This window comes from Vanessa atalanta, chromosome 14, assembly GCF_905147765.1.
Source record: "Vanessa atalanta chromosome 14, ilVanAtal1.2, whole genome shotgun sequence".
NCBI lineage: Eukaryota > Metazoa > Arthropoda > Insecta > Lepidoptera > Nymphalidae > Vanessa > Vanessa atalanta.
In genome coordinates, this window is record NC_061884.1 from 1,276,255 (window position 1) to 1,302,817 (window position 26,563).

Consider the following 26,563-nt stretch of genomic DNA (forward strand, 5'->3'; position numbering starts at 1 on the left):
TAATCCGGTCACAGTTCACTCAACAGTAATATCGTGCTATTCTTCAAGTTGTTTTCAAAGGTACTTCGCTAGGTAGTATTTGTAGGCACTTATCCGAACGAATACGTCTGGAACTCCATGCGCGCAGGCCAAACCCCATGATACGATACCCACTTGTCGCAAATCTAACGTCACCAGAGGGCTGCCAGAGTCACCCTAAAGACAGAAGTAGGCATTAGGTGTTACCGAAAGACAATATATACATAATACAAATAAATAAACCAAGAAAGTTGCATATCTCACATTGCACATGCCATGTCCAACGGAGTGCAGCGTACAAATCTCAACCTCGGGGTGGACCGGAGGTGTCGAGCCGACAATGATGGAGGCCTTCTTCCAATCCTTGATACATTGTGGACCAGAGATCGTGTTCACGTGTAACATTTGCAAATGATACGGGATATCACCCCAGGCCTTAAACAAAAAATTATGTATTAACCGAATTGCTTATTTAAATATTTTACAATATATCGACGGCTCTTCTGCATTCTTACAAAAAATAAAAGTCTAGAAAATGGGTTGTCTGATGGTAACTGGTCATCTCCACCAATCGAATAAAGTTCCTTACACATTAAAACAAGCGAAAATAATCTGGGATATTGTATCCCTGCCGAGAAGGAAACTGTACTCTTACCTCAACACGGCCCCACCCTGTAACAAAGCTCTTAACGCCACCACTTATCCACCCGAAATTCAGAGCTATGGGACCGACGCGCTCGCTGTACACGATCTTCTCAGTAGTTTTAAGGACGCCAATGTCATTTTTCAGGGTACCCCAGTCCCAATGGGGATGGATATCATAATCAGAAAACTTTATGTATTGTGACGAATTCCAGTGGTGCGAACCGATTACTCCCCTGAATTGTCTGTAAAATACATATTGCTGCAATGAATATTACCTAAGATGCTGTGCTAAACATTTTTTACAGGCGTTGTTTGCCAATAACTAACAATTTGACAATACTCACGGCAACAACTCTCCCCAGACAACAAAGGGTTCAATACAGTGGGCAGCGCTCAATACATATCGTGTACTGATGATGGATCCGCCGCACATTAATGCCTTCACGTAATATCAAGTCACGAGCGCTACCATGTACTTCCCGTAACCTTCGGGGGCGTCTTGCCCGCCCACTATACGAGATGTCAAAAATTGTTTAACATCATACTGAGGCTGCGCTGATTCAAGAGGATGTCCTGAAATTTGTATTAACATATATTTAAAACAATAATTCTTTTTATACATATATAAATACTAAACAAATGTATATATTTTTGTAAAGCATTTACCATTCGTAGCTTGGAAAAGGATCACAAAAGTAATAGCTAATTTGGTAAACATGTTTGTATGTTTCAATAGAAAACGATTTGTGACCTATTTTTTAATTGCCTAGTATTTATATAAAACATTATAATTGATTATCAATTCGATAATGATTAAGAGTTAATTAAACTTTACCTCCCTTGACTTTCATTACTACTTATGCGTTGTTGTCTCGGACCGATAATAAAAAAAATAAAAAATATTGAATTATAGTACTCATAGTAAATGCACAATGCGCACTATATTTTGAACTTTACAACCTTGCGTATTAAAATTTACAGATTAAAGAAAGCATAATTATTTTAATCTATAATAATGTTTAACGACGATAAAAGTTCAAATAAAAATAAAAGTTATTACGACTAATAATAAATACGTTTATACCTACTACGATTAATATAATTTCCAAATGTATTTATAGTATAATATTATTAAGTATTAACGAAGTAAAAAAACAGTCATTTAGTGTTCGTATTATATACTTTATACTAATTTTGACTAATCTATATAAATATTTAAGTTAAAACAAAATGTCCGGTATTGGCGCCAATAAAAGTAATTAATTTTTACGATGTACGACTACTATGGCGATTGTGTATTTAGAACCGATTTTAGTTAACATAAAAACAACGGTATATTGGAGGGTAGATATTATTTTAACTATGACTTATATTCAAATGATACCTTCAGATGTTCCTTTTTCGATATACAACGTTCAAGACACCCGCTTTACACGTGGTAAGAATATTTTAATAGTTCTAACTAATTTTACCCGAATGTTTTCGTAATTTGATTACCGCCTTTTTTCGTAATAAACTATAAACATCTGATCGTAATGTCGTTTTGTTGTTTACAAAGGTTTTATACGAAAAAATGGAGGAGGAAATCTATATAACAGACTCCGAAGGTCTTTACCCAGTATTACTTATACCTAAAAAGTGCACCACATTGGAGACTAACTGCGAAGCAACTGACAACGTATTCATAGACGTAAATATAACATCGCCGGATACTGAGGGTAACGAGATGTGTATATATTCGGGTTTCTGCAATGTAAAACTTATAGACAACTATGACGTAAACATCCACGAGGCTGACTCAAACAGCCACTCCTCTGATAACAATGATACCAACCCAGCTCCTATTATCGTCACCGAAGCGAGTAACCAAGGCACATATCCTCCATACAGCCAGTCACAAGTATGGATCGACCCAGCCAGGAGCCCATATGTATATAACAGCTATGACACAGTGGAATCTCAGGAACATTATTCAGTCTACCATCAATCGCACTCGAGTCATATAACCGTTGAACAACACAATACTTATATAACACAGAATGTGTATAATTATAAAGAGTCAATACAGTACTCCCCGGTGGAGGAATTTGAGCACAAAAAGTTCAGAAAACTTCAAGTCAGTGAGTCTGGTCAACCGGCTTCGGTGGATCAAAATCTGTATGAAGACGATGAGTTTGAATGTGGTGTGTTCCTATCTCAACTACCTGAAGAGATAATGAATGAGAAAGAAAATAAGGCTAGAGAGGAGCTTAAGTACATTGGTATACAAAGTGAGAATGATGCCTTAAAACAGCTAATGTCCTCTGACATTCAGTCGTTGTCAAAACAACAGAAAACAATACTGTACTTGGGCCATGACTCACACTATGGTCAAACAATACAGAAAATTGCAGTCAATGATCCTTCCTTAGAATGTGTTGATAGCGGAAAAGATAATGAAGTTGTCGTAGGTGAGTTGAATTGTTATTGTTTATTTACATACATGGTAAGGAATATTAGGTTTATCAAATGTATGCTTTGTCTCAACTTATGTTAAATTCATACTATTTTATGCATAGTAGTTCATATTAAAATAATAAAAAACTTTGATTTAAAAATAAACTTGTTTCACAGAAAGTCAACCAAATCAAAAGAAATACCAATGTGACAAGTGTAAACAGATATTTGACCAAATAACCACATTTAAGCAACACATGGTGGGCAGCCACAAGAGTCCAAAGATTCCCATTTTAGGTACGGATAATGTTAGCGAAGTAAAATTTATGTGTACAGATTGTGGCAAAATGCTCAAAAACCAGAAAAAGTTTGAACTCCATTGTCTAGGCCATGGAGATCCAGAACTAGAATGCAATAAGTGCCACAAGGTGTTCGCATCGAAATTCACCTTACGGAATCACCGTAAGATACATCAAAGGAAACACCAGTGTACTTGCTGTACAAAAACATACTCTAATTTTGAGGAGTTAAAGACTCATATGGCAAAAATACATTTTGTATTCATTTGTGACTTATGTGATTATACAGCGTCCAAATATTCTGAATTGGAACTCCATAAAGTATGTCACAAAGAAACAGACATAAAAGAGACCAGTGATACAGATTTTACTCTTTCTCTCGATGATGATTTGATTAGTGAGAGTGATACTTTAACCCCACCGCCCGAAGATTATATCTTCAACTCTGATATTGATGAATCATCTAAAATGGATGAAATTAAGAAAGCGGATTCAGTGATAGCCAAGGTCATGTCTAATAAGATATTCCTACTTCATTCAAAGAAGGCACGGAGACACAAGAGATATAAAAAGGTAATTTGATCTTATCATTAAATATTTTTAAATAATTATTAATAGCAATGTTATGTTATCTCCGAGAATATTATATAATGTTCTATGTTCAGTCAAAATACCCTTTTTTGGATTAATTACATTTTATATGTGAGAAAACCTGGATTCTAAGCCCTGAACACTCAATTTACAATGGGGTCAGATTCGGATCACCAGAAATTTAATTTAATGATGAAAGAAAAATGTTTTTCTTTTTTTTTTTCAATCTGTCACTGCTGTGTAGTTAATATAGAGCCTGTTAATTCTGATATTTTGTTTCTTTTATTATTAAGTTAATTTTAATAGTTTGAACAGTTTCAATAAAAAATATTTTTTAAATATATTTAAAATAAAAATATATATTTTATTTCTTGTATAAATTTTTTTATATACCTATTATGTATTTTAGTTTAATTTTTTTTTAATTAATTTTCAGACTTGTGACGTTTGTTTGAAAACATTTGACCGAGTGGGCGATTTGAAACGTCACCTAATTGAGCACGTAATTAGAAGCACTCTCGCAAAGACACCAGTTAACAAGAACGGCACCCTTACTATACAGTGCGAGGTCTGTCAAGCCGAAAGCTTCACTAAGGTAGATAGATATAAGGCTCATTTACGCGAGCACGCTAAACTCACCTTATACAAATGCACTTTCTGTGACAAATCCTTCAGCGATTCCAGTAATTTTTCCAAGCACAAAAAGATCCACGGCACAACGTTCTTTCAGTGCGATCTTTGCCAAAGAAAATTCAACTCTAAGAAGATGATAACACAGCACATGGAATATCATAACAATAATTCGCCAATACCGTGCTTCTATTGCAATAAGGAGTTCCATTTTCCATCGATGCTGAACAAGCATGTCAAATGTGCCCACACGCGCGAAATGTCACGGTTCAGATGCCGGTTCTGTCACGATTATTTCAAAACACTTAAAGAGAAGTGGGATCACGAATGGAGGATACACAACGTTAGAAAAATGATTGTTGATTGTCTTATTTGTGGTTCGAAATTCAGAAAATACTCTGAATTGAAACGACACTGTAACGATGTCCACGATATGGAAATTCCTCCCGCGAAAAAGTTGTTAAAGAAAAGAAGATCGCTTTAAAACAATGGCAGGTCCATTCAAACCGTTGTAAGCGCCACCTAGTGTTTTCAACAGATTTCGTTGTGATCTAATTACAAAACACGTGACGAGACCGACGCGACAATTAATGTGCCATTACTATACGTACCTACGTCATATTGTGATTTTTAAGACTGATTTAATAATCACTAGTCGAATCTAATGTTTTTCATATAAAAACTTTAATTAAGTCTTTAACTACAGAATGTGTATGTCATTTGATATGTACATCACAATTTGAATTGTTTTTTAATCATAAGATAAACGGATCTATTCTTATTAATTTAGGGTATATATAATATTCTCTTTTTTTTTCTACGTCTGTAAGATATTTTTTGTTTATGAAGTTACTAAACTAGTAAAATCAGTTGTTTTTGAATATAATTGTGTATTTATTAAACATTTTAAAGGAATTGTACAAGTTTAAGTTAAATATGCATTTTTACTTGTAGGTATACATTGCAGGTAATTTAAGAATCACGACTTAAATTATTTATTGTAAGAGGTTTTTTTTTTAAATATTTATTCACAACAAAACAAATTATGAAATATAACTACGCGAATATATTAACGTAACATACACGATAAATCATAGTCCACTACAAATTACATACTATGTATAAGTCTGATTTACTACGATCTCTTATTAATATGAACTTTTTGTGAAAATAAAACTTTTGTTGTATACTTTAAAATTTTATTATATTTTTGTTGAAATTATTTCATCGTTTATTTTTTATCCATACCACAAAATACTACAATTTATTTTTGTTATTTAATATTAATTGTCAATAAAATGAGAGACAAGTAAGTGGGTTAACTATTTATAACTTTGAATTATTTATTTACATATTATACATTATCTAGCATTTATGTATTTACTTAGTGATACGCAATCAAAGTATTCAAAATCTTATACTGGTGTAAATAATTATAATATGCTAATTTATAATATTCGAATTAAAATTATTTATTGGTAAAAAGCTGATTTATTAAATCGCCGCTTGTAAGCCGACTTTTCATGGACGACCTTGTGTTTCACGCATGCGCGGCGCAGGTCACCTGCCACATACATTGGATTATTTCTCGTTCTCATTCTCGCAGTCTGCGGACGCATATCGCGCGTTGATCACGTCTTAAGGATTTAAGCGCGCGAAAAAAAACGCGATCGCGATTAAATTATATTGCAATTCAGTGAATAATTATCATTGTCAATACTTATACAACTTATTTTTGTTATCGCTTAAACATTGAAGGTTTTAAGTGGCTTGGGTATTGCTTGGAGTTCGTGTAAGCGTACGATAAGGTTAGTATGAACGATTATCTTAGTATTATCATTTATCGTCGACCGTCACGTTCCGAAGTGCTAATAGTTCGAACAGTATTTGTATGTCTATTGAGTTAGCAATTGTAGGCTGATTTTATAGCCCTATAGTAATGAAATGGTCAATTAAAAGATGGGCGGTGCTTGTAATTGGCAGTCAAATGTAAACGATTTTTGTTTAGTACAAGGTTAAATTGAATTTAGTTGAACAGAAATAAGGTGTTAAATCATGTCTCGTTCGTTATTATATTTTTTTATCTGTATAATTTCGATACATAATTACATACATACCAAAATTTTGTTACTTTCGTGTTAGTATTTTTTTTTTTTATTTGATTTAAACCGTTCGAAGTGAAAACAATCAAGACAGTAGAATTATGTCATTTATCAAAAACATAGTATACGTTTATTGGTCGTAATATATGTATTTACCTGTAAATTTAATCGATTTTAAAGTCGAATAGTATATTTATATTTTATATTACACTGTAACAATATATATTTTAATTAAAATAAATCGAAAGACAATAATTCGAATTTAAAATTTCGTTTTTAATCGATTTCAAAACGGAGGAGGTTCTCAATTCATCTGTATTTTTTTAAAGTTATTGTGAATAACTGCTAAGTGTAAGCAAACGCCGAACTCCGAGGGTTCATTATATTATGTATATTGTATAAAGGACGGAATCCTTACTAGTTCATCCGACATAATTTTTAATGAGGTTAATATAGGTATTTTGTATACAATTATTTATATATAGGTACCTACTTCAGGTTACGTAAATACAAAGTACTGGTTTTCTTACGGCTTCGTACTTTTTGTTATTGTTTTAAATGCCTTCGTCAAATTGTATTCGCATATTTGAAATTATTAGGTACAAAATTGTTTCTGATTTATTTTAACAATCTCAATAACTGGAACAAATGGTTCCAGTTTGAAAGATGAGTAAGCCTGTATAATCCCAGTCATGTGAATATGGCCTTAGATCCCTTGGTTTGCAGCGCATTGACATTATACGCCAATCAGCACTGGAGCAGCTTGGTGGAATAAGCACCTAACCTTAGCCTAGCCGTTGCTCATTGACAGGCTATTATATTTTTACTTTTATTTTTGAGAGGCTACAGAATATGCCCATCAATAAATAATATATAATTCAGTTATTTACTCAAATCTTATCTTTATATCAATGAATAAACAAACAATATATTTCATATTCAAACAAAACTAATGTTTTGTTTACTACTAGTAAATAGACGTAATTAGCCCACTTCTGGGCAACAACTTCCCCAGTTAAGATGATGTTGAGTTTATTTCACAGCACAAACACCCGACTGATACAAAATCCTTAGAGCTAGGAAGTAGACTTGCCTAATTTCTTATGTAATTTATAGTGGTTATTTTGAGTACAATTTCCTTTCAAATCAAGCCCGTCTTAATCCAGGATGCAGCGGTTGTCAAAAAAGCAGGTTATCACGCGTTGAGGCCGCCTAGCCGATATGGTTTTGGAGGGTCTTAAAGCCGTATTCTGTGAGGTTGGTATGAAGGCAGAGCTGTTCACAACATAATATTTCACTTGATACCCTTTTCTCATAAAGCTTGATTGTGATCTCTTTACTGAGGCCGTCCTTAATGGATGGACCTTTGTAAGGATGATTAATTCGTAAAATTGAGAAAATAATCTATATACCTTATTATTTTTGAATTCATTAATTGGACATACTTTACCTATGGCAATTTAGAGGATAAATTTTTTCGCTGTTCATTAAGCATTCCTTAATTCAAGAATGCGCCACCAACCATGGGAGATAAGACGTTATGTCCCTTGTGTCTGTATTTACACTGGCTCCCTCATACTTCAAAGTATAAAATTTATTTTTGTTATGCTGTGGAATATGTTATGTGTGGATACCTAGTTAGACGAACTTACACAAAGCCCTATCTATGATAATTTAATAAATATCATGCGTAAACGTACACGTCATTATTCTGGCATTTATCTAATGTCTTATGAACCGTAAGACCCCTTCGTCCACATGGATGAAAATAGGCTGAGAAGTGACCCAAGAAATAAAGTAATCTACCGTGATGCGAGAACGCATTACGTATTTATAACAAAGGGTCGATCCTCTTTGTTTTATCATTTCTACTTACATTAGAATTCATTACGAACCTTTGATATCCCATTCATTAGTGTCTATTGTAAACAACCTTTTTATTAATGCAGTAACAGCCCCTTATGTATCGCTTCTGGGCTAAGGGCTGTTGGTCTCATCTCGTCAATAATATATCTTATTGATAAACTGTCAGGTTAATATTTTTTATATGGAATTAACTACCCGTCACGGGTTCGCACGAGTTGAATAAGGATCTACATAAAACTTTTGTTCTGAAGATCGATTATATATGAAAATAATCATGTGTGGTCGAGTCGTTAGAACAATTTCCCAAAGCTCTATCGGAGTAACAAATATAGGACAAACGTAAAAAGTAGCCTATATCACTGGGTTTGGCTTTGGGGTTTGTCTGAGGAACACACAGACAAGTATTTTCGCATTTATAATACTTTCGGTTTCATCAGCGTTAAATTTTAAGTATTCATGTTGATTTTATAGTATACCATATTCGTAGACGTTTATGATTCTGCTGAACTTCTTAGGGTCATAGCGTAAAGTTTTAGCTTATATAAAATACGAAAGTTCATTAAAACTGATGGTTCTAGTTAATATCGCGCTTAGTTGTCCTAAACCCAGCTTTTATAACACAGATTAGAGGTTATTTTTAATTCAGAAATTTTAAAGAAGTTTATTGTTGAGCCAAATCTTTTGAGTAAACGTTAAAAGTAATCTTTGTTAGATTAGGAACAAGATATGTGAAATTTTCATGTTTTCGTATTCAAAATCATAGTAGTAAAGTCTATTAATCTATTTCTGACAAAAGTGCTGGATATTTTTTATATAGTTGCTAGATCAACAATGGTCGCCACCTCCCATGCACATGCATTATAAGAAAATCTTACAGAAATCGATTAGTGTGTTATAGCTTTATGTTTTAATTTATTGGTGATCCTTCTCGACAATCAATTTCCATTGATGATTTCAAAGTACTTTTACTGCGTACTGCTATTACGATAAATCGATTTTTTTTAGATAAGTAGGTACTTATAGTTAAGAGGCTAACAACAAACTCTCCATGACAGGAACTCCCGTCTACGAAGGTGGTTATAAATAAATCTCTTCTTATAGTTCGCAATGGCATTTATTAATTAGCAAAGTTGACGCTCGTCTCAAATGTCTATTATGTGTAAAAACCTATTAAGTATATAATTCCGTTCATGTTAAGTGAAAAAGGTAATAAGTACAGGAAAATTCAACCACTTTCAACTTTTCGCATATATGTATAAAAAAAATTTAGTAATACGTTTTTTTTCACGAAACATTTGCAGATAACAAAAAAGCAGATGAAACTCTTATTGCTTTACTGAGCATTGTTCATATAATACAAGCCTTTTCCATCAGAATATTAAAATATTCTTCGAATAAGAATTGTTCCGTGTTCTTAAAAAGCTTTCGTATTAAATAACTTCGCACTCAAACCGGGTATACAATAAAAATGTATAATATGAAGGTATATTCATTCACAATGGCACGCCCCTCCACGTCAAATTATCGGCGTTCATATCTAAGAGTGTGACATGTGATTACAAGATGTCTTAGTGTGGGTGAGATTAGTATGCAAGTAGAAACAGCAAAAAAATATAAATTAGGTTACATTTGTCATAATTTCTATATCTACACCATATTTAAGAGAAGAAAAAGTACAAATTTATTTTTAAACTGTAAAAAATATTTGTAATATTTAACGTAGCATCAGGCTTCAAATTAGGTTACGTAATTCAGGTCACAGGAAAGAACTCATACTATTTTCTGTCAGTAAAATCAGTTGTGAACCTTCCAAACTAAAAATCTTCCAGCGGTTCATGAATTGAAAATTTTCATCCATTTTTAAAATCAAATCAAATCGAAAACCTTTACTTAATATGGAACCTTCTACTTGGTGGTACAGCTTTGAGTAATCTCGTCTGGGTAGGGGCAACCTACTCATAAAATATTCTACCAATCCACTCAGTATTGTTGTCTGCCAGTTAGAAGTGCAAGTGACCCATTGTAACTTCAGACACAAGGGACATATCTTAGTTCCCAAGGTCGGGAGCGCATTGGTTATAGAAAGAAGGTTTAATTTCATAAAATACCAATGCTTATGCCCAGCGGTGATCTCTACTTAACTTAGAAGAACCGATGAAAAAACATCAGCGAGATTCTTTTGTCACTTTGTAATTGTTAGCAAAGAAGATTTTCTATTAATAAAATATGTTTCAAAATGTTTTCTCAAGTCAATGAGAGTTTAATCAACAGACTCGAGATACATTATTTTATATATTGTATATGGATTTAATACAAAACCATTGAACTCCATAAAATGAGATACACCATAAAAGTATTATCTTAAAGTTATATGGAGTCACAAGCTATTTAACTCAACAGTATATCAAGTAATAAACAAAGGTTTATTACTCTTAAATCGTTAAAATCGGTTGTTGACATACACGACGTTAAGACATCAAACGCGTAAGGTTGTCGACCATATCACTTTATAAAATAAACAGATACACCACAGTTAACTGACCTCATGCCAAACTCTCCTGTCAGTCCAATGCTGCACATAGGCCTTTCTCATAGCACGTCATAGAGCTGTCCTTAAGAATATGAAAATGACGATAATCAAGCCTTTTGTGCCAATTTCTTGGGGACAGTCAAAATTAAATAAATTTATTGCTAGAGAAAGTTATACTCTTAAATTTATCAAATCATGAACACAAGTAAATAAGCTGGGAAGTAGTCCCATCCGCACTAAGACTGGTATTAATAAATTAATCATACTTGGTGGTAAGGCTTTGTGCAAGCCCTTCTGGGTAGATACCAACCATTCATCAGACATTCTACCGCTAAACAGTTGTACATAGAATTGTTGTGTTCCGGTTTAAAGGGTGAGTGAGCCAGTGTAACTACAGGCACAGGAGACGTAACATCTTAGTTCCCAAGATTGGTTGCGCATTGGTGATGTAAGGAATGGTTAATATTTCTTACAACGCCATTGTCTATGGGCGATAGCCACTTACCATCTTTCATGCTCGTCCGCCTACCGATATCATAAAAAAAAACCCCACCATTAATGCTCCGCCAGCCATAGCAACTAAAACGTTTTATAAACGACAAAATATACACTGCTTCACTCATCGTCAAATGAGCTGAAACAACGCGCTTAAGACAGTGATAATCACTTACCATCGGGTGACCAGTTTGATCGTCTGCTTTCCATTATAAATACAACCAATTATTCCGTAATTAGGTACTACCGTAACAAAAAGTATCGACGATTATATCGTAATAATATTAAGAAGCTTACATTAAAATATCATATCTAATCAAATTCCATAAAGCTATCCTTTCGGTACATTAACTGCAGAATCCTTTAATCGCTTGCGTTAAATCAAGTCGTCGTTGGAGATGAAACAGCGTGTCTTTGAACTTGTTCAAAATTACGTTACGTCAAGCTTGACGTAATTTCTTGCTTTGAGCGTGGTTCTAAACTCATATTTCGTTGATTTAATCTTGTAAGTCAATATACTTTTTTTTTTTGCGATGTATATTATATTTGTGTTTTATTTTTATTAAGTGGTTCTTTGTTCGTTGCGGTAGTGATCCCCTTGCAACCAGATGGGTCATTTTTCAATAATAAATATAGTCTATAATAAATCAAACGGAAAACGCAATTTATTTTTATTTTTGCGGGCCCCGTATTTTTCTCCAAGTTCCTTCTAACTGCAAATGGGTTAAGCTACGATCTTCCGTTAAATAATTAGGGCCTAATTTAAAAGTAAAATAGCCGGCGTCGCTTTGGCATAGTAATTAAGAGTGACAAACTTCGGTACTTTACTCGAATTAATTTTCGTAATTAAGTATTTTATTATCACCAAATCTAAGTCCTGACGATAAATATTTTACTTGGTTTTGTCTTAAAATGTAAATGGTAGGTGACCAGTGGTGGAATATTGTAAGAATTCACTTCGTATTTCACTCCTGAAATGTTGACAATAGACGTTGATAGGCCATTTTGATACGTGTATCCTATTAATTTTATAATTATTATGGTCAATTTCGCATATCATATTCTGACATTGTCATTGTATTCTGCGGCGAATTTCGAGTTTCTTCTTTATGATATTTTTCCTTTGTGTTTGGTCAATGGCCATCGCAGAGGCAGGTATCCCAAACAATCCGTTTTACGCTTCTAATGATTTTTGGCTTTGATTAAGTTTCATCCTACAACGTTACTTAATATTAGTTTTAGTTGTAAACTTGTATATCTTCATTAATTATGTATAAGCTTTAATTTAGTTAGAGTGATGAACTTAAAATTATATGTAGTATAAAACAAAACTCACCATGTAAAGTTACGAACTTAAACTCAAATATTAAAGTTACATATGCTGCAAATACTATTGTTGAATACTCAACGTCAACCGTTAACAAAAATAAATAACAATAGGACAAAAGTGACCCAAAACACATTCAAAGTAACATTTGCGCATTTCGCTCGTTGCTCCTGAATAAACGAAACCATCGTAAGCACGAAATGGGTCGGCGTACGGTTAGCAAAAAAAAAATTTTTTTTTAGAAAGGCAGACCAATAACTGTAACCTTCGCTTATGGACACAGCAAAAAGTAATTATTACTGTTATAACAATTCAAAGTCTTAATTTTTAATATATGATGGCAACGTTTCTTTGCGTCTGATAATGACTGCCTTCAAAATGAAGAGTGTCACGTCTACCTAAACCGAATATTATCAATAATAGGAGAACAAAGGAATAGGCTACCTGATGGCATATATTGTCCACCTTAACCTATAAACACAGTTAATGCAAGCATAATAAATAATAATTAATGATTCCTTTCATCATCAACACGCATCCAATCACAGTTCCCGTAATTACACTACTTAATTCATCGTTCGAACCAGAACTCATCAGTACATAGTATTGATATTTGGCGATTGAATGATGAGTGGGTGTCATCCCGAAGGGAATACACAAAGCCCGACCACCGCTGAAAAATAGCATTTAATCAATACTAGATACAGGATACTATTCATAACGATATAAATGGATGGAGTAATTATCTGTGGTCGTATATATGTATATATTTTTAGAACTGACTTGACTGTCTTATTCGTCTAGTGGGTATATAGGTCCCGGGGTTCTGAATTCAAGTCCCAGGTTCATATCCTGTGTGTTCTCAAATACAGCACGTAGTTTGGAAATAACAAGTGTGTACGCTCCCATGCCACGGAAAGCACGTAAAGACGTTGTTCCTACGCCTGAACTCTTTGCAGGTCATTATTGTGTTGATAAAATGGAAAAGGGATAATACGATTTTAGTAGATGACATGAGTATGAGTGACGTAGTAATTACGAATGTAAATATTTATGTATTTATTTAACAAAAATATGAGATTTAATTCATGAAAAAGAGTAAGGTCCCAATTACTCGCCTGTCCTCGCCAGAATCTACATTCCAAAACTGCGGTAACTTTAAAACTAATTGAATCTTGTAAAACGACGATTCAACAGTGCCTCTAAGTCTACTTGATTGACGCTGTGAAGTCATATTTACAGTTGAGCTACATGTTGGCTATCAGATAAACAATATACAAAATGGTCGTTTCGTGTCTTTTTTTGTTTCTTGAATTGTATCGCAGATCTTTAAGGCGAATAGCCCAAAAAAGGATAACAGGTTAACGATGACTAAATTTAAAGTAGGTTGCACTAAAGATCTCAGGCACACCATACAAAAAACCATTAATGTTATTTTACAGCCAAATTTTACTCTTAGTTAAAAAAGATTGTAGTAACTAGTTTATAATAAAAAAATAGTATAGAAAGCTAGATGATGTCTAAAACGAGCGTTACCTCGGGACCCAAACTTGGTTAATCCGACCTTGATCATTGTCAAGGAAAACACATAAAGCCATTGGTCCTGCGCCTGGACTTTCCTCGATTTTGTTGTTTTTAGCAGTTGAGTAGTGTCTGTAGAGGATTTCCAGTACCCCGGGAACCACCCCTAGAGCTAGGGGCCCGCATAAACAGGCCGACCGTCAAGGCGTCACGGTAGCATGCGAAAGCGATCCTGTGGCGCCCGCCGAAAAGACGGAGAGGGTACCCCTGGTTTTTAGTGGGTATTCCGTTGACCGGGGCGCACTCGGCACCCTAGACATCGGCGAGTCCCACATACGCCCCACTTCCAACATCATGTGGGGGAAGCGCGTGACGCGTTTGTCCAGCGAGAAAAAAAAGTGTCAGGGTGGACACTGTAACCCAAATAACTGACAATCGACAGGTTACATTTTTATGAAATATGCTAGTTACAAGGGTTACATCTCGTCATCGTCACGGAGGGAACTCGTTACAACTGACAGCTATTGAACATGTGATTCCTGAAGATTGAATTGTAGAAACAGGTCGACGTGATTTTTTATTTCTCAAATTGTACAGAGCAAATCTACGGGTAAAAAATGTTCTTTTTAATATTAAGAATGTTTTTGTGAACGGTACAAAAAACAATGAGACGTCTTTAACGGGTCATTTTCCACCCACGCTCCGACACACCCCTGCTGTACAAAAGTGACTGTATATTGCATGCACGGAACGCTAGATTTCATTTAACTAGTACTTCACAAGAAGACAATCGTACATACATACTCCTCGAAATTAAATGTTGTAATGACCACCAGCCACGACTTTGAACATGTTCATAGCTTTCTCATATCATACTACTATTATAACAGTTGAAGAGCTGAGACAGATCAGTTACTAAATATGTCGAGATATTAACAGATTATCGTAAATTCAAATCCACAAGCAAAATTGTATCAGGTGGTGTATAATTTATCTCGTTAGGAAACCAACGTCAGGAAACTTGCCTTATCACGCATTCATTTTTGGTGAAATAATCTCCCAAAGGGTGAAGAGGCCTTAGCACAGACTTGAGACGTTATCAGATTTATATACTATGTATATTATATGTATATTCATATATATTATATTTCTGGGCCCTTGTTAACTATGTGGTATTTATCATTAAATTATATTCGCGTGACCATTTACTAAAGTAATTTGCTAATAATGGAAGTGTCTCGTGCCATTTTATTTTGATTTGTAATTTATATGAAAACCTTTCAAGGTCGTCGGATTTTCTAATCAATTTCAATAAGTAAGGAAGAACTACACTTTCCTACTGATTGAAAACTTGTATAGAATTATATCATAGAACTGAAACCTTATTAAATATTCCTTCGAACGGCGATATTGTATTTATTTTATGGTATTGTGAGTGGGCCAGTGTAACAGGCACAAGGGAAATTAATTTTTATTTTCTAAGGTTAGTGGTGGAAGGGATGGTTATTTTACTTTATGGAAATTTCTATGGTATTAAATAATATATTATTTAATTTTCATTCCAGTTTTTTTACAGTGTGTATCTCTATTCGTATTTGGACCACCTTTAACGTTTTATTCTTCAACAAAAGAAATAGCTCTTTCAAAAAATGGCGGTCGTGGGACACCCAACGAAATTGATTTTGCCATATATTATGTATTAAATGACGGACATAATTAAATAAATTAAAAATGTTTGAGAATAAATGAACGACAAGAAATAAAATTGATCTTAGAAATCCCGTGTGAACTAAATTATTATAACGAGAAGAACTGGTAATAAACTCAATAGTGTTCACTTTGCCATCGCGTTAATTAAAACCCCTAACGAAAACCGATTCACATCCAAAGGTCTATAAAAGAAAAGGGTTCAGTTGATAAGGTCAATATATCACAATATCGTCCAGCGACCATTGTACGCTCGTTGGGTATTTGACCCACTTCCGCGGTGATAAATTAATGCCACGGACACACACTTCGAGATTAAAGTGCCGGGATCCAATCAAGATCCAATACCTTCTTTATTTCTACCGGTTTTGTCATTAACATTATTATATTATTGCTATTGCAATAGTTTATGTGGTAATTATATTTTTTGGATAATCAAAATTTTGGTAAGAAAATTAACTCAGAAACTGGTTATAAAAATTTAAAAATCAGTTCGTGTGGATGCGGTATTTAATTAGATTTTAACTATTAACTTCTACAGTTGTTTTTTTTTTGTATGTTCGCAAAACTGGTCACCATACACGTGTGCAAAGTTATTAAACGTAACTTAACAGAAACATCCAAAAGTTTTAAAAAGTAATTTCAAGACACCAGCGGTTCGTAACTGTTTCTTAATGTAAATTTTAGTAATATACAATGTTAATAAAGAAAACTTAGTCGCAAATTAATTAATCTTACGATAAATAAAAAACAACAAATAAAATAAAAATAAGTTTATTATAAGATTTGTATTAGTTTACGGTCTAAATAAATTAAACGAGACAGATGTGTTGCAAAAAGCGTTTTCCAATATGAAAACTTGACAGAATCTCATTGATATTAGGCACGTACAGGTTTCCTAGTGATGTTTTCGTTCACCCGACGAGCGCGAGATAAATTAAAACTTAACATCTACTTACCTACCTAAATCAAGGAAAAACATTTTTTTTTTTTAAATATTTTAAGCTTGCTTCTGAAAGGTATTTAGAGATAATTTACGCAAGCAACATTAGCACGCGATCAAAAATTCTCCTTGGCCTAAACATTGTATGATCAGAGAGTCGAGGTCGCCGACAAATTTTATGTTTTTGAATGATTTATACACCATTACAAGCGCTTTTTAGTATTCGCTTCGTATTTAACAGCTCTAAATACGTTACGCTAGAGTATTTAAAATGCTATTTGGTTTATGTTTTTCATTACTCTGTTGTGGTAATCACCGAAATCACTTTGATCTAAGTTCATCCGTTGTTGGTCTTTAAACTGGTTTATCTATAATTGCCGATAGATTCAGAAGTCTTATAACACCAAGTTTTTAAGTAAAAATCTCTCTTGAGACTTCGGGTAATATACCTATTCCTAATTTTCTTAGAGCCGTGATCGCCTAGTGACGTGAGTGTTAACTAATTCTGAGATGACCATTGAATTCATTTTTTTAATTTGTATAATTCATCCCGAGCTCGGTGCATCGTGAGAAAATCTGCATGTGGGGGCTGCACACCTTCTCCACAAAAGGGAGACGTTTGCCCAGCAGTAGGACATTGTTAATTTACTTTTATCTATTCCGTAGATATTGTTCGATTCGGTCTGTTAATAAATTGAATACATAAACATATGATTGTCCATTGTGCCTGTAATTACACTCGCTCACCTTCCATTCAAACCGGAAGTAAGCAATACAAAGTGCTACTGTTTTGTGTAGAATAACCAGCGAGTGGGCATCATACCTAGTTTTACCATAGTCGGTTCAGTGGTTTATTCCTGAAACCCTAGCAGATAGACAGACAGTTACTTTTTAATTTATAATGACATAATTTAATTACTCCTACTGTAACACGCGAGCAATTTAAAGCACCGATGCTTTTATACTTAATGGTTAAATTAGATGATAATTTAGGAAAATTAGACTCACCTTACGATTAGATTATTATTCATCTCAGTATATTATAGACCTTGTCTCGTAAAAATAGTAAAACTTGAAGCAATTAAATGTATGATTTCATGTTAAACCAGTTAGCGTCCGCAGCTTCGTCCACGTTTGAGGGTTGGTGGGTCTGAAACAAATCATAATATAGTATACTAGTTTACACCCGCGTCTTAAGCGGAAGGAAAGGAAGGGGGGGAATAGTATTGCAATATGGCTTATGTTTGTCGATTGTAGTTTTTAGGTATAAAACTATGTCTGGCCTTGGGGTTCAATATTGTTTCCTACTATTTGGTTCAGTAGTTTAGCCGTGAAGGTGTATCACGCAGAGCTACTAATGTATTTATAATATATTTATATATATATTTATATTTGCTTGATTTTTTTTCAACTATTTTTATAGATTCAATAAGCCGTCCTGTTGCTAGTGCCTATTTCAATGGCAGTAGGAGTAGAGATAAACAAACCTTATATTTACATATTACATGCGTTTTGCTAATAGCTCTACTGTATTATGCATTACAAACAGTTCTTGATTAATATTTATTTATAATACAAGACTATCCACTTACATTTTACTTCCAGAGTACTTTCGCTGACATTCAAAACACTTTTATTTCACGAATCCATAGCTGATACTGTATCATTTTATCTCTCGACCAATGATATCGTGGCAATTCAAGGTCAAAGTCGTGTATTTATTTCTATTATATATATTGTATATACCAGCACATTGGAAACGGCTATGAACGATCTATTCCGTATCCTTTAGATAAAGCACTTGAAATTCAGTGAAGTAAACCGTAATGAGACGTTAATTAATACGATCTTACTAATATTATAAATGCGAAACTTGGATGGATGTTTGTCAATCACGCCAGAACGGCTAAACGGATCTGATAAAAATTTAGCGCAGCGATAGGTAATTAGTATTAACAGCCTGTAAATGTCCCACTGCTGGGCTAAGGCCTCCTCTCCCCTCGAGGAGAAGGTTTGGAGCATATCCAACCACGCTGCTCCGATGTAGGTTGGTGGAATACACATGTGGCAGAATTTCGTTGAAATTAGACACATGCAGGTTTCACGATGTTTTCCTTCACCACCGAGCACGAGATGAATTATAAACACTAATTAAATACATAAAAATTATGTGGTGCTTGCCTGGGTTTAAACGCCTTCCTTGGTTTAAACGTTAAACGTTAAAATGCACGCCTTCTAACCTCTGGGCCATCTCGGCTCGAAATAGCACATAGGCTTATTCCGGAAAAATGTACTTAACACATATCAAACTTCACTTAACAGAAACTAGTACTAGAATAAAATCAATGTTTGTTTTTGTCATATGTTCCAAGCCCGAATGGGTTGCATCTACGCAGTTGCACCCAAATATCATGATTATTAGCAACTGTGAAAGTGTACCATGGTACCATCAATATATTAAAAAAAAATATGAATTGAAATAAATAAATAAATACATGATATTCACGCGATTTAAAGCGGTTGAAACTGCAAAACGCGGCTTTAATTATATTATTTCTAAATACTCCGAAATGCGTTGAATCTTCAACCTTACATAGAATAGCTTACTTTAAATAATTTGTTAAATGACGATTCAAAAGTGCTTGTAAAAGCCTACTTGAATAAAGTATATTTTGATTTTGAATAAAACAAAGTCGCTTACCGCTGTCTGTCCCAATGTATGCTTAGATCTTTAAAATTACACAATGGATTTTAATGCGGTTTCTTTTAAATAGATAGATAGATTCAAGAGCAAGGTTTATTGGTATGCACCACAATATAGTAGAGAAACACTGATAATATAACCATCATAAAGTACCAACCTTATAATTTAACCATACGTATAAATTACGTACAAAATTATATAGTAAAACTCAAAATTTTAGAAGCTATTTGTCCCACCGTGTCGAATTTCCACTTTGTACAATACTTTGATTAAATTAAAAGATTCGTCGACTGTTTTAAGTAAACATATTTCTATCTCTTTCTCACATTTTTTAAACAAAGTTACCGGGTCAAATTGAATACGTATAGAGACATTGTACTACAGAATCGACCTCACTATGAATTACTTAGTCGCATATGTTAATTTCATGGGAAACGAATCGAATAGTCGTACCGTATACAATTAATTACCGTTTATGTGGGAATTGTATTGTTTATCCACCTATACACATGCACGAAACTATCTATATACCTACCTGTATTACGTAAAGTAATATGCATTTGCTTGTTTCTGGTGATTTTAATCATACTAATTATTATTGCAAAGGTACATTTTGTTTGTATATCGATATTAAAGGCTGTATAGTATGTTCATATATTTTAAAACGACTTTTTTTAAGGTTTGTTTAACTCAGAAATTAACCTTTATAAAATTATTGTTTTGTTTTGTATGGCATACTTTACGTTTATGTGATTTAAAATTGGAAATCGACGATATTTTTTAGGATTACAATTTATATTATTTATTTTATAGCCTTTCATGTCGAAGTAGGTGCAGAGACATTGGCGGCTTGTGTACTTTTCAAACGAATGTCACCTAATCTTGTTACACAAATAATTCTTTGCAAATTTTACGAATTTCCAAAATGTCTACGTTCCTAATAGACATCTTGTACAGATAATTCCTAGAAACAATCTTTTCAATAAATTTCAATTGCTTATTTATTCCAAAAATCTTCTACCGCTTCGTAAAGAAACACCTCAGCTCTGAGAAGAAGCGGCGGAAGAATGTTCCTAAGTCATAATTCATGGACAACTCTTTTATTTATTTACGAAAATACATCTTCTCTAGTTATGTCTTAAAAAATAAAATTCATTGGTCACATTTTACACAACACCTTCCAGGGAAGCCCAAAACTTTTCACATTTCATAAGATTCAGAACAAAGGAAAATGGTTAAAGGCGTTATAAATTAATTCTAACTGAGATGTTTTTATGACCGCTCTGAACGGTAGCTGTATAGTCCCTTTAAGTACCATCGTTAGGGAGTCAGTTTCAAAACTGCGCAGAAAAGAGTCTGGCCCAAGCATAAATCAATTAAAATGGACTCGCTCATGTACAAAAAAAATGCGTAAAATTCTAAAGTACTGTGAGTTTAAAACCACGTTGACTGAAATATTCTAGAAACGGTAAGTTTCAGGTGCCCGTTAAATATTATATATTTACATACGAGACAAGTGAATTGTCCAATAATGGAATAACATTTAATCATAAATTTTTCTCCACCCCGCGTTAGAGCAGCGTGGTGGATTATGCCCCAAACCTTTATTCTTCGTCGCTTGGCTTTATCTTTTGAGCACCACAAGACGCTCGAAAACCTGCTAATTTGATGATCACAGACAAAAGAGTTGTGATAATACTTCAGAAAAAGTTAATAAATTTGTAATGAGACATTATGTCTATAAATTTCCATTTAATAAAAAAATATTTAAATAACTAATTTTACTTTAATCTTAATTTGTAATTGGCTGATTATGATAACGCAATAGACGATGAGTATTTAGTATTTAATCAGATTAGTGAATCTTACTTTGATCAGTGTTTCAGTAACTGGTGAGTTCACAATGACGTAATCATTTCTATCTTCAAGCTCTTCCAAGCAAACATTGCTTTCTTTGGATGATTTTTGAAGGAATAACGTCCACCTGTCACAAAGTTCCTAATGAACTAGTACAAATACATATAAATTTTAGTATAATAACAAGTGTATATATGTAAATAACATAATAAGAATACGTTAACATACATATGTATATATATAACAGCATGTAAATGGCTCACCACCTTACAACTTATTTTATGGAGAAGGCGTTTATTTCATCACGCTGCCTCTGTTCGGGTTCGAATTAAACACAAAAATGGGATCCACTATTTTAAGTAAAATCCACTAATTTAAATCGTACTCATATTTATAAAAACATATATACATATGAAGAGTTCTGTATAATCTTGCAATTAACCCACTCCCTGAAATAGATAAATTACTTTAAACCCTCTCAAATATTGCTTAACATATCCCTTCTGAGAACAGTCTTGTTTTTTTTTTTTAAACAGGTAATTCTGTAAAAATAACACGTTTCTATCAACACTTTTTACGCGGAGATTTTTATTTACAAACAAACATTCCTCATCGCTTTACATAGTGCTATAGAATACGCTATAAATAAGTTCGATGTGTACGCTATAAGTATGTATAGTTATATTTGTTATTGTCTTATCTCATTACATCTACATTTGCGGTGAATCTGTATGCGATGTTTACATCTGAGTCATGAACTAAATGGAGCTAATAGACCAGTGGATAGAAGATTTTAATTGAACGCGGGTTCCTACTTAGATAAGAACTTGTTGTTTTATTCTGACTAATAGAATGAACGCGCAAGTGATTTTGTTACAATTTGGAATTTTAAATTCAACCGATCGTCATGAAATTTGACATACCCCAACTCTCCTCACACGAATCTGCAGGCACAAATAAGTTTCACATATATATTTTTGCACGTAGGTCAAAATTCTCTCACAATTCTCGACCAGGGTGTAAAATTAAACACGTATTATTAGTAAAACAGCATGTATCACTAAAATTATAACAAATACATGTGTTTTAGTTGAAGGTTGTTCAATATTTTTATCAGTTATACGTTGACTCAGGATATGAGATTAAAAACAGTTTAGTGGTCTTCGTGTTATCTGCTTGTAGAGATATTTGCCGCTATGGTGGCGTAACTCGTAAGCGGTACAAATATTTAAAGATGGCATTTACCGTTAAATATAGTGGTCTATGTTTATATTTATATGAATATATATTTAGTAATCTACGATAAATATAATAAACATATGGTAATATAATGAGCAAAGTGCCTCCAGTTCTCAAATATTTAAAATATTCTCAATTCTTAAATTGTTACGAATTTAGGAATTTTGTTAAGTTTCTTTATTCTTTACAAGCAAAACCGTCGGCAGGCGTTATCTGCCATGTAATATTATATAGTATAACCTTTTTCAAAACGCGCTGCATCTTCCGCTATTAATTTTATGTATACTGGCTTGGTACATATTAGTTGGGAAACAAAAAAAAAACATATCTTAACTTGTCTAAATATAGACCACATAGTTTTTACTAGAAAAAATAAATCTCCGTTGTTGCAATTATATTTAAGTTATAACTTGAAATTAACTAAATAATATAATAATTATGCTACTAAAAAAATGCAATTTTATTTTGTTCAAGAAGCAACATTTTAAAATTTATAAATATATATATATATTTTATGGCATTGGTTGGCCGACGAGCATATGGTCACCTGGTGGTAAGTGGTCACCACCGCCCATAGACAAAGGCGCTGTAAGAAATATTAACCATTCCTTACATCACCTATGCGCCACCAACCTTGGGAACTAAGATGTTATGTCCGTTGTGCCTGTGATTACACTGGCACACTCACCCTTCTAAGCTGAACACAACAATACAGTGTACTGTTATTTGGCGGTAGAATATCTGATGAGTGGGTGGTACCTACCCAGACGGGCTTGCACAAAGCCTTACCACCAAGTATATTAAAGCTATAGCGCTGTATGTATGCATAATGTTCTGTCTTCTTCTTTCGAATTTAAAATAACTGGTAACAGAAAGAGAGAGTAACTATTTAGACTATACAACGATTATTAAGGTAGGTTAAGTTTGAGTGAGATTTTTTAACATTAATATGTCATTTACACCGATAAATGTTATCTGTATGACTTAATAATCGACCGCTATCTATAGTCTATTTCAATGGCAGGAGTAGAGACAAATAAACAACTTTGACCTTGAATTGCCGCGTCATCATTGGTCGAGATCTAAAATAATCTATGCTATTCATTATGGATTCGTGAAAAGGGCGATTTGAATATCGGCTCAGCTGTTATCGGACCTCTGGAAATCAAATTTAAGTTGATTTATCTAATTCATTAAAATAGTGTTGTAGTATAAAGATGTTATGATGGTAATGTTGTCCTGTCAGATTTGGGTCATAACGGACAAGGGAGATCAACTAACTACTATAGCATATTATAGTGCGTATTTGTGTGTGCTAACACAGTTGCACAGGTGTATTCTCCATTCACTCACTCTCATAATCCGATGGGTTGGTTAGGTTAGGTTAGGCTAGTAAATCCGAATGGAACAGAGCGAGTTCAGGCGTCAGGTTACGTGGTTTTCGAGGCACGGGAACACTGTGTTCCACACACCACTAACTCCCGGGCTGTTAGTGAAATTTTTTTGAAGAAGTCGAATAGCATTTTCTCCGTCCGATTTGAGGTTTGAACCCAGAACCACGATATCTGTGCCCTTTATATTGCCTCGTTGGTCCAGCGGGTAGACATAAATCGAGCCAGTAGACCAACGAGGCAGTATAAATAACAATATATCATTCAAGAACTGTTTGTAACGAATTATATATAAAATATACTATTTATAAACCGCGTGGAATATGTAAATCTAAGGTTTGTTTGTCTCTACTCCTTCCGCCATTGGAATGTACTCTTTAACAGATGTGGGGCTAAGAACTGTTTCATACATTTTGTTATAAACTGTGGCTGAGCTATTTGCACGGTCGGCCTGTTGAAATTGCTATGTTCCGGTCGTAAGGGTGAGTAAGCCAGTGTAACTAAACACAGGGGATATAATTGGCGGCGCAGTAATAGGTATTATTGTTTATAACAGTGCCAATGTTTATGGAAGGCCACAAGCAACGTCTACGTAAGAAATCTGAATGCTCGATAGGATATCTATCCATACTATAGTTATAAATGCGAAAGTTACTCTGTCTGGGTTTTCACGGTTCCTTCAGACCACTTAACGAAATTTTATGAAATTGTATGTAGCAAGCTTGAACTCTAACGAAAGGTATAGGATAGGATACAGGCTTTTTTGCCTAATACTTAACAGCCAAACACCTAAAACTACTAGTATTTTATATATAAGTTACAGACACCGATTTATTAAAAAGAAAAATAAATATGTTTAAACAAAAGAAAAAAGTAAAAGTTACATGTAAACGTCCCACTTCTAGACAAAAGCTTCCTTACCTCTTCAGAAGACGCTGACCTAATACGTTTTGATATATACATGTACATGAACTAAAATTTCATCTGTTACATACAGTTTTTCTTAAAATGCTTCACCAAGTACGAAATTCATAATTAAGCTCATAAAACAGTGGGGAGTACCGGCTTCAAACCAGTAATCATCGGTTAAGACTCGCGTGATACAAACACTGGACAAACTCGCTTTTAAAATATTGAATATTTTATACAATACAAAAACCTGAAGGCAACTTTGACGTCATTGTTTATATTTACACTTCACTTAAAAACTAACCGAACTCACTCTTAGTTACAGCACGTCTGTTACACTTGTTACAACGAAATGTTGCCAGGTAACATAAGTGTTAATAAAATTACCAACTCATAAACATTTAGTTTTATTTTCCTTCCTCCTATAAATTCTAACAGTAAAGTCGGCCCTATACTGGAGTGCCAACAATATATGACAATGTATTGTAACCCTAATTAAATTCTTATAATACCATATAGTATAAACTGACAATTAAAAAAAAAGAAAAATGAGGTGTGCAATTTTAAATGTGTTTGTTTTTAAATGTGCCTTTCCTTGATGTGTCGTTTTTAGTTTAAATGTATGTCCTACAATCTGTGCCTATTAATAAATTTAAATATTGCGTTAAACAAATATTACTGTAGTTCATTCCTATCACAAAAGGACAAAAGCCAAATAAACGACATTTGTTAGCGAATTGACGCAATATCCGTGGTCGAGAGCTTGATTAATCTATGATATTATTCATTATGCCATTGCGAAAAAAGGACGATTGGAACATCGACAAAAGTTGTTGTTTTACTCAACAGCTCAGACAAGTGAAACAACTGAATTAACTTGGCACTTTGTTTAAGCTAGCTGTTTTTAAAAGAGCTCATTAAACAATCTTTCTGCGACATACACACAATAATAAGAAAAGCGTAAGAACAATGTGCAATTGCCTCACAAACATAATCTAAATAAATAGACTTAAGACATTTTCAAATTGTGTAAGAATGAATTCTGTGAGACATTATAAATACAAGAAGTAATTACATATACAATCAATATGTACACAATAATATAAATAAAATAGTTAATACGGTTTTACACACCGTACATGGCTTAAACGCTAATCAACCGGCGATCTCCGTATGTATGGCGCGTGCTTTACAGTGTAATCAGTGACCTTAGAGTTATCAACCACGCTGTACGTGTTTACGAACTAAACTAAACTACAAATTGTAAATTGTACACGCTAAATCAATTTTGATGTGTTATTCAATTTTGTAATGTTAACAATGTTTGTAAAATCGATTCAGTGACGTGGTACG

At 33.6% G+C, this 26,563-nt stretch overlaps 3 protein-coding genes across 6 annotated transcripts in view; 2 read left to right on the forward strand and 1 right to left on the reverse strand.

The window, feature by feature from the left end:
- LOC125068602 (chymotrypsin-1-like) lies at positions 1-25,395 on the reverse strand. 2 transcript variants are annotated; one of them, XM_047677808.1, is made up of 5 exons: positions 25,223-25,395; positions 1,008-1,236; positions 674-905; positions 283-453; positions 1-195 (listed from the first exon to the last, which is right to left on the reverse strand). In XM_047677808.1, the coding sequence occupies exons 2-5, from the start codon at positions 1,094-1,096 to the stop codon at positions 55-57; spliced, it is 633 nt and encodes a 210-aa protein (XP_047533764.1). In that variant the 5' UTR covers positions 1,097-1,236; positions 25,223-25,395; the 3' UTR covers positions 1-54. The 2 variants fall into 2 exon arrangements, with proteins under 2 accessions (XP_047533764.1, XP_047533765.1); XM_047677809.1 differs by lacking the exon at positions 25,223-25,395 and adding an exon at positions 1,752-1,794.
- LOC125068601 (PR domain zinc finger protein 5-like) lies at positions 2,069-5,319 on the forward strand. Of its 2 annotated transcripts, XM_047677806.1 has the most exons (4): positions 2,069-2,101; positions 2,222-3,113; positions 3,277-3,971; positions 4,426-5,319. In XM_047677806.1, the coding sequence occupies exons 2-4, from the start codon at positions 2,237-2,239 to the stop codon at positions 5,101-5,103; spliced, it is 2,250 nt and encodes a 749-aa protein (XP_047533762.1). In that variant the 5' UTR covers positions 2,069-2,101; positions 2,222-2,236; the 3' UTR covers positions 5,104-5,319. The 2 variants fall into 2 exon arrangements, with proteins under 2 accessions (XP_047533762.1, XP_047533763.1); XM_047677807.1 differs by lacking the exon at positions 2,069-2,101 and having other exon boundaries at positions 2,125-3,113.
- LOC125068600 (1-phosphatidylinositol 4,5-bisphosphate phosphodiesterase) overlaps positions 6,230-26,563 on the forward strand; it is an 85,702-nt gene continuing 65,368 nt past the window's right edge. For both annotated transcript variants that reach the window (XM_047677805.1, XM_047677804.1), the window contains exon 1: positions 6,230-6,427. The gene's annotated coding sequence lies outside the window, so the exon portion shown is untranslated. The remainder of the gene's footprint in view (positions 6,428-26,563) is intronic.

Excerpts from the sequence above, each read along its gene's own strand:
- LOC125068602 (XM_047677808.1), bottom strand. The coding sequence starts at position 1,096 with ATGTGCGGCGGATCCATCATCAGTACACGATATGTATTGAGCGCTGCC. Across the intron at positions 906-1,007 it reads GTCTGGGGAGAGTTGTTGCC|ACAATTCAGGGGAGTAATCG; the intron begins GTGAGTATTGTC and ends TGTATTTTACAG. Across the intron at positions 196-282 it reads TTGGACATGGCATGTGCAAT|GGTGACTCTGGCAGCCCTCT; the intron begins GTGAGATATGCA and ends TTCTGTCTTTAG.
- LOC125068601 (XM_047677806.1), top strand. The coding sequence starts at position 2,237 with ATGGAGGAGGAAATCTATATAACAGACTCCGAAGGTCTTTACCCAGTA. Across the intron at positions 3,114-3,276 it reads AGATAATGAAGTTGTCGTAG|AAAGTCAACCAAATCAAAAG; the intron begins GTGAGTTGAATT and ends CTTGTTTCACAG. Across the intron at positions 3,972-4,425 it reads GACACAAGAGATATAAAAAG|ACTTGTGACGTTTGTTTGAA; the intron begins GTAATTTGATCT and ends ATTAATTTTCAG.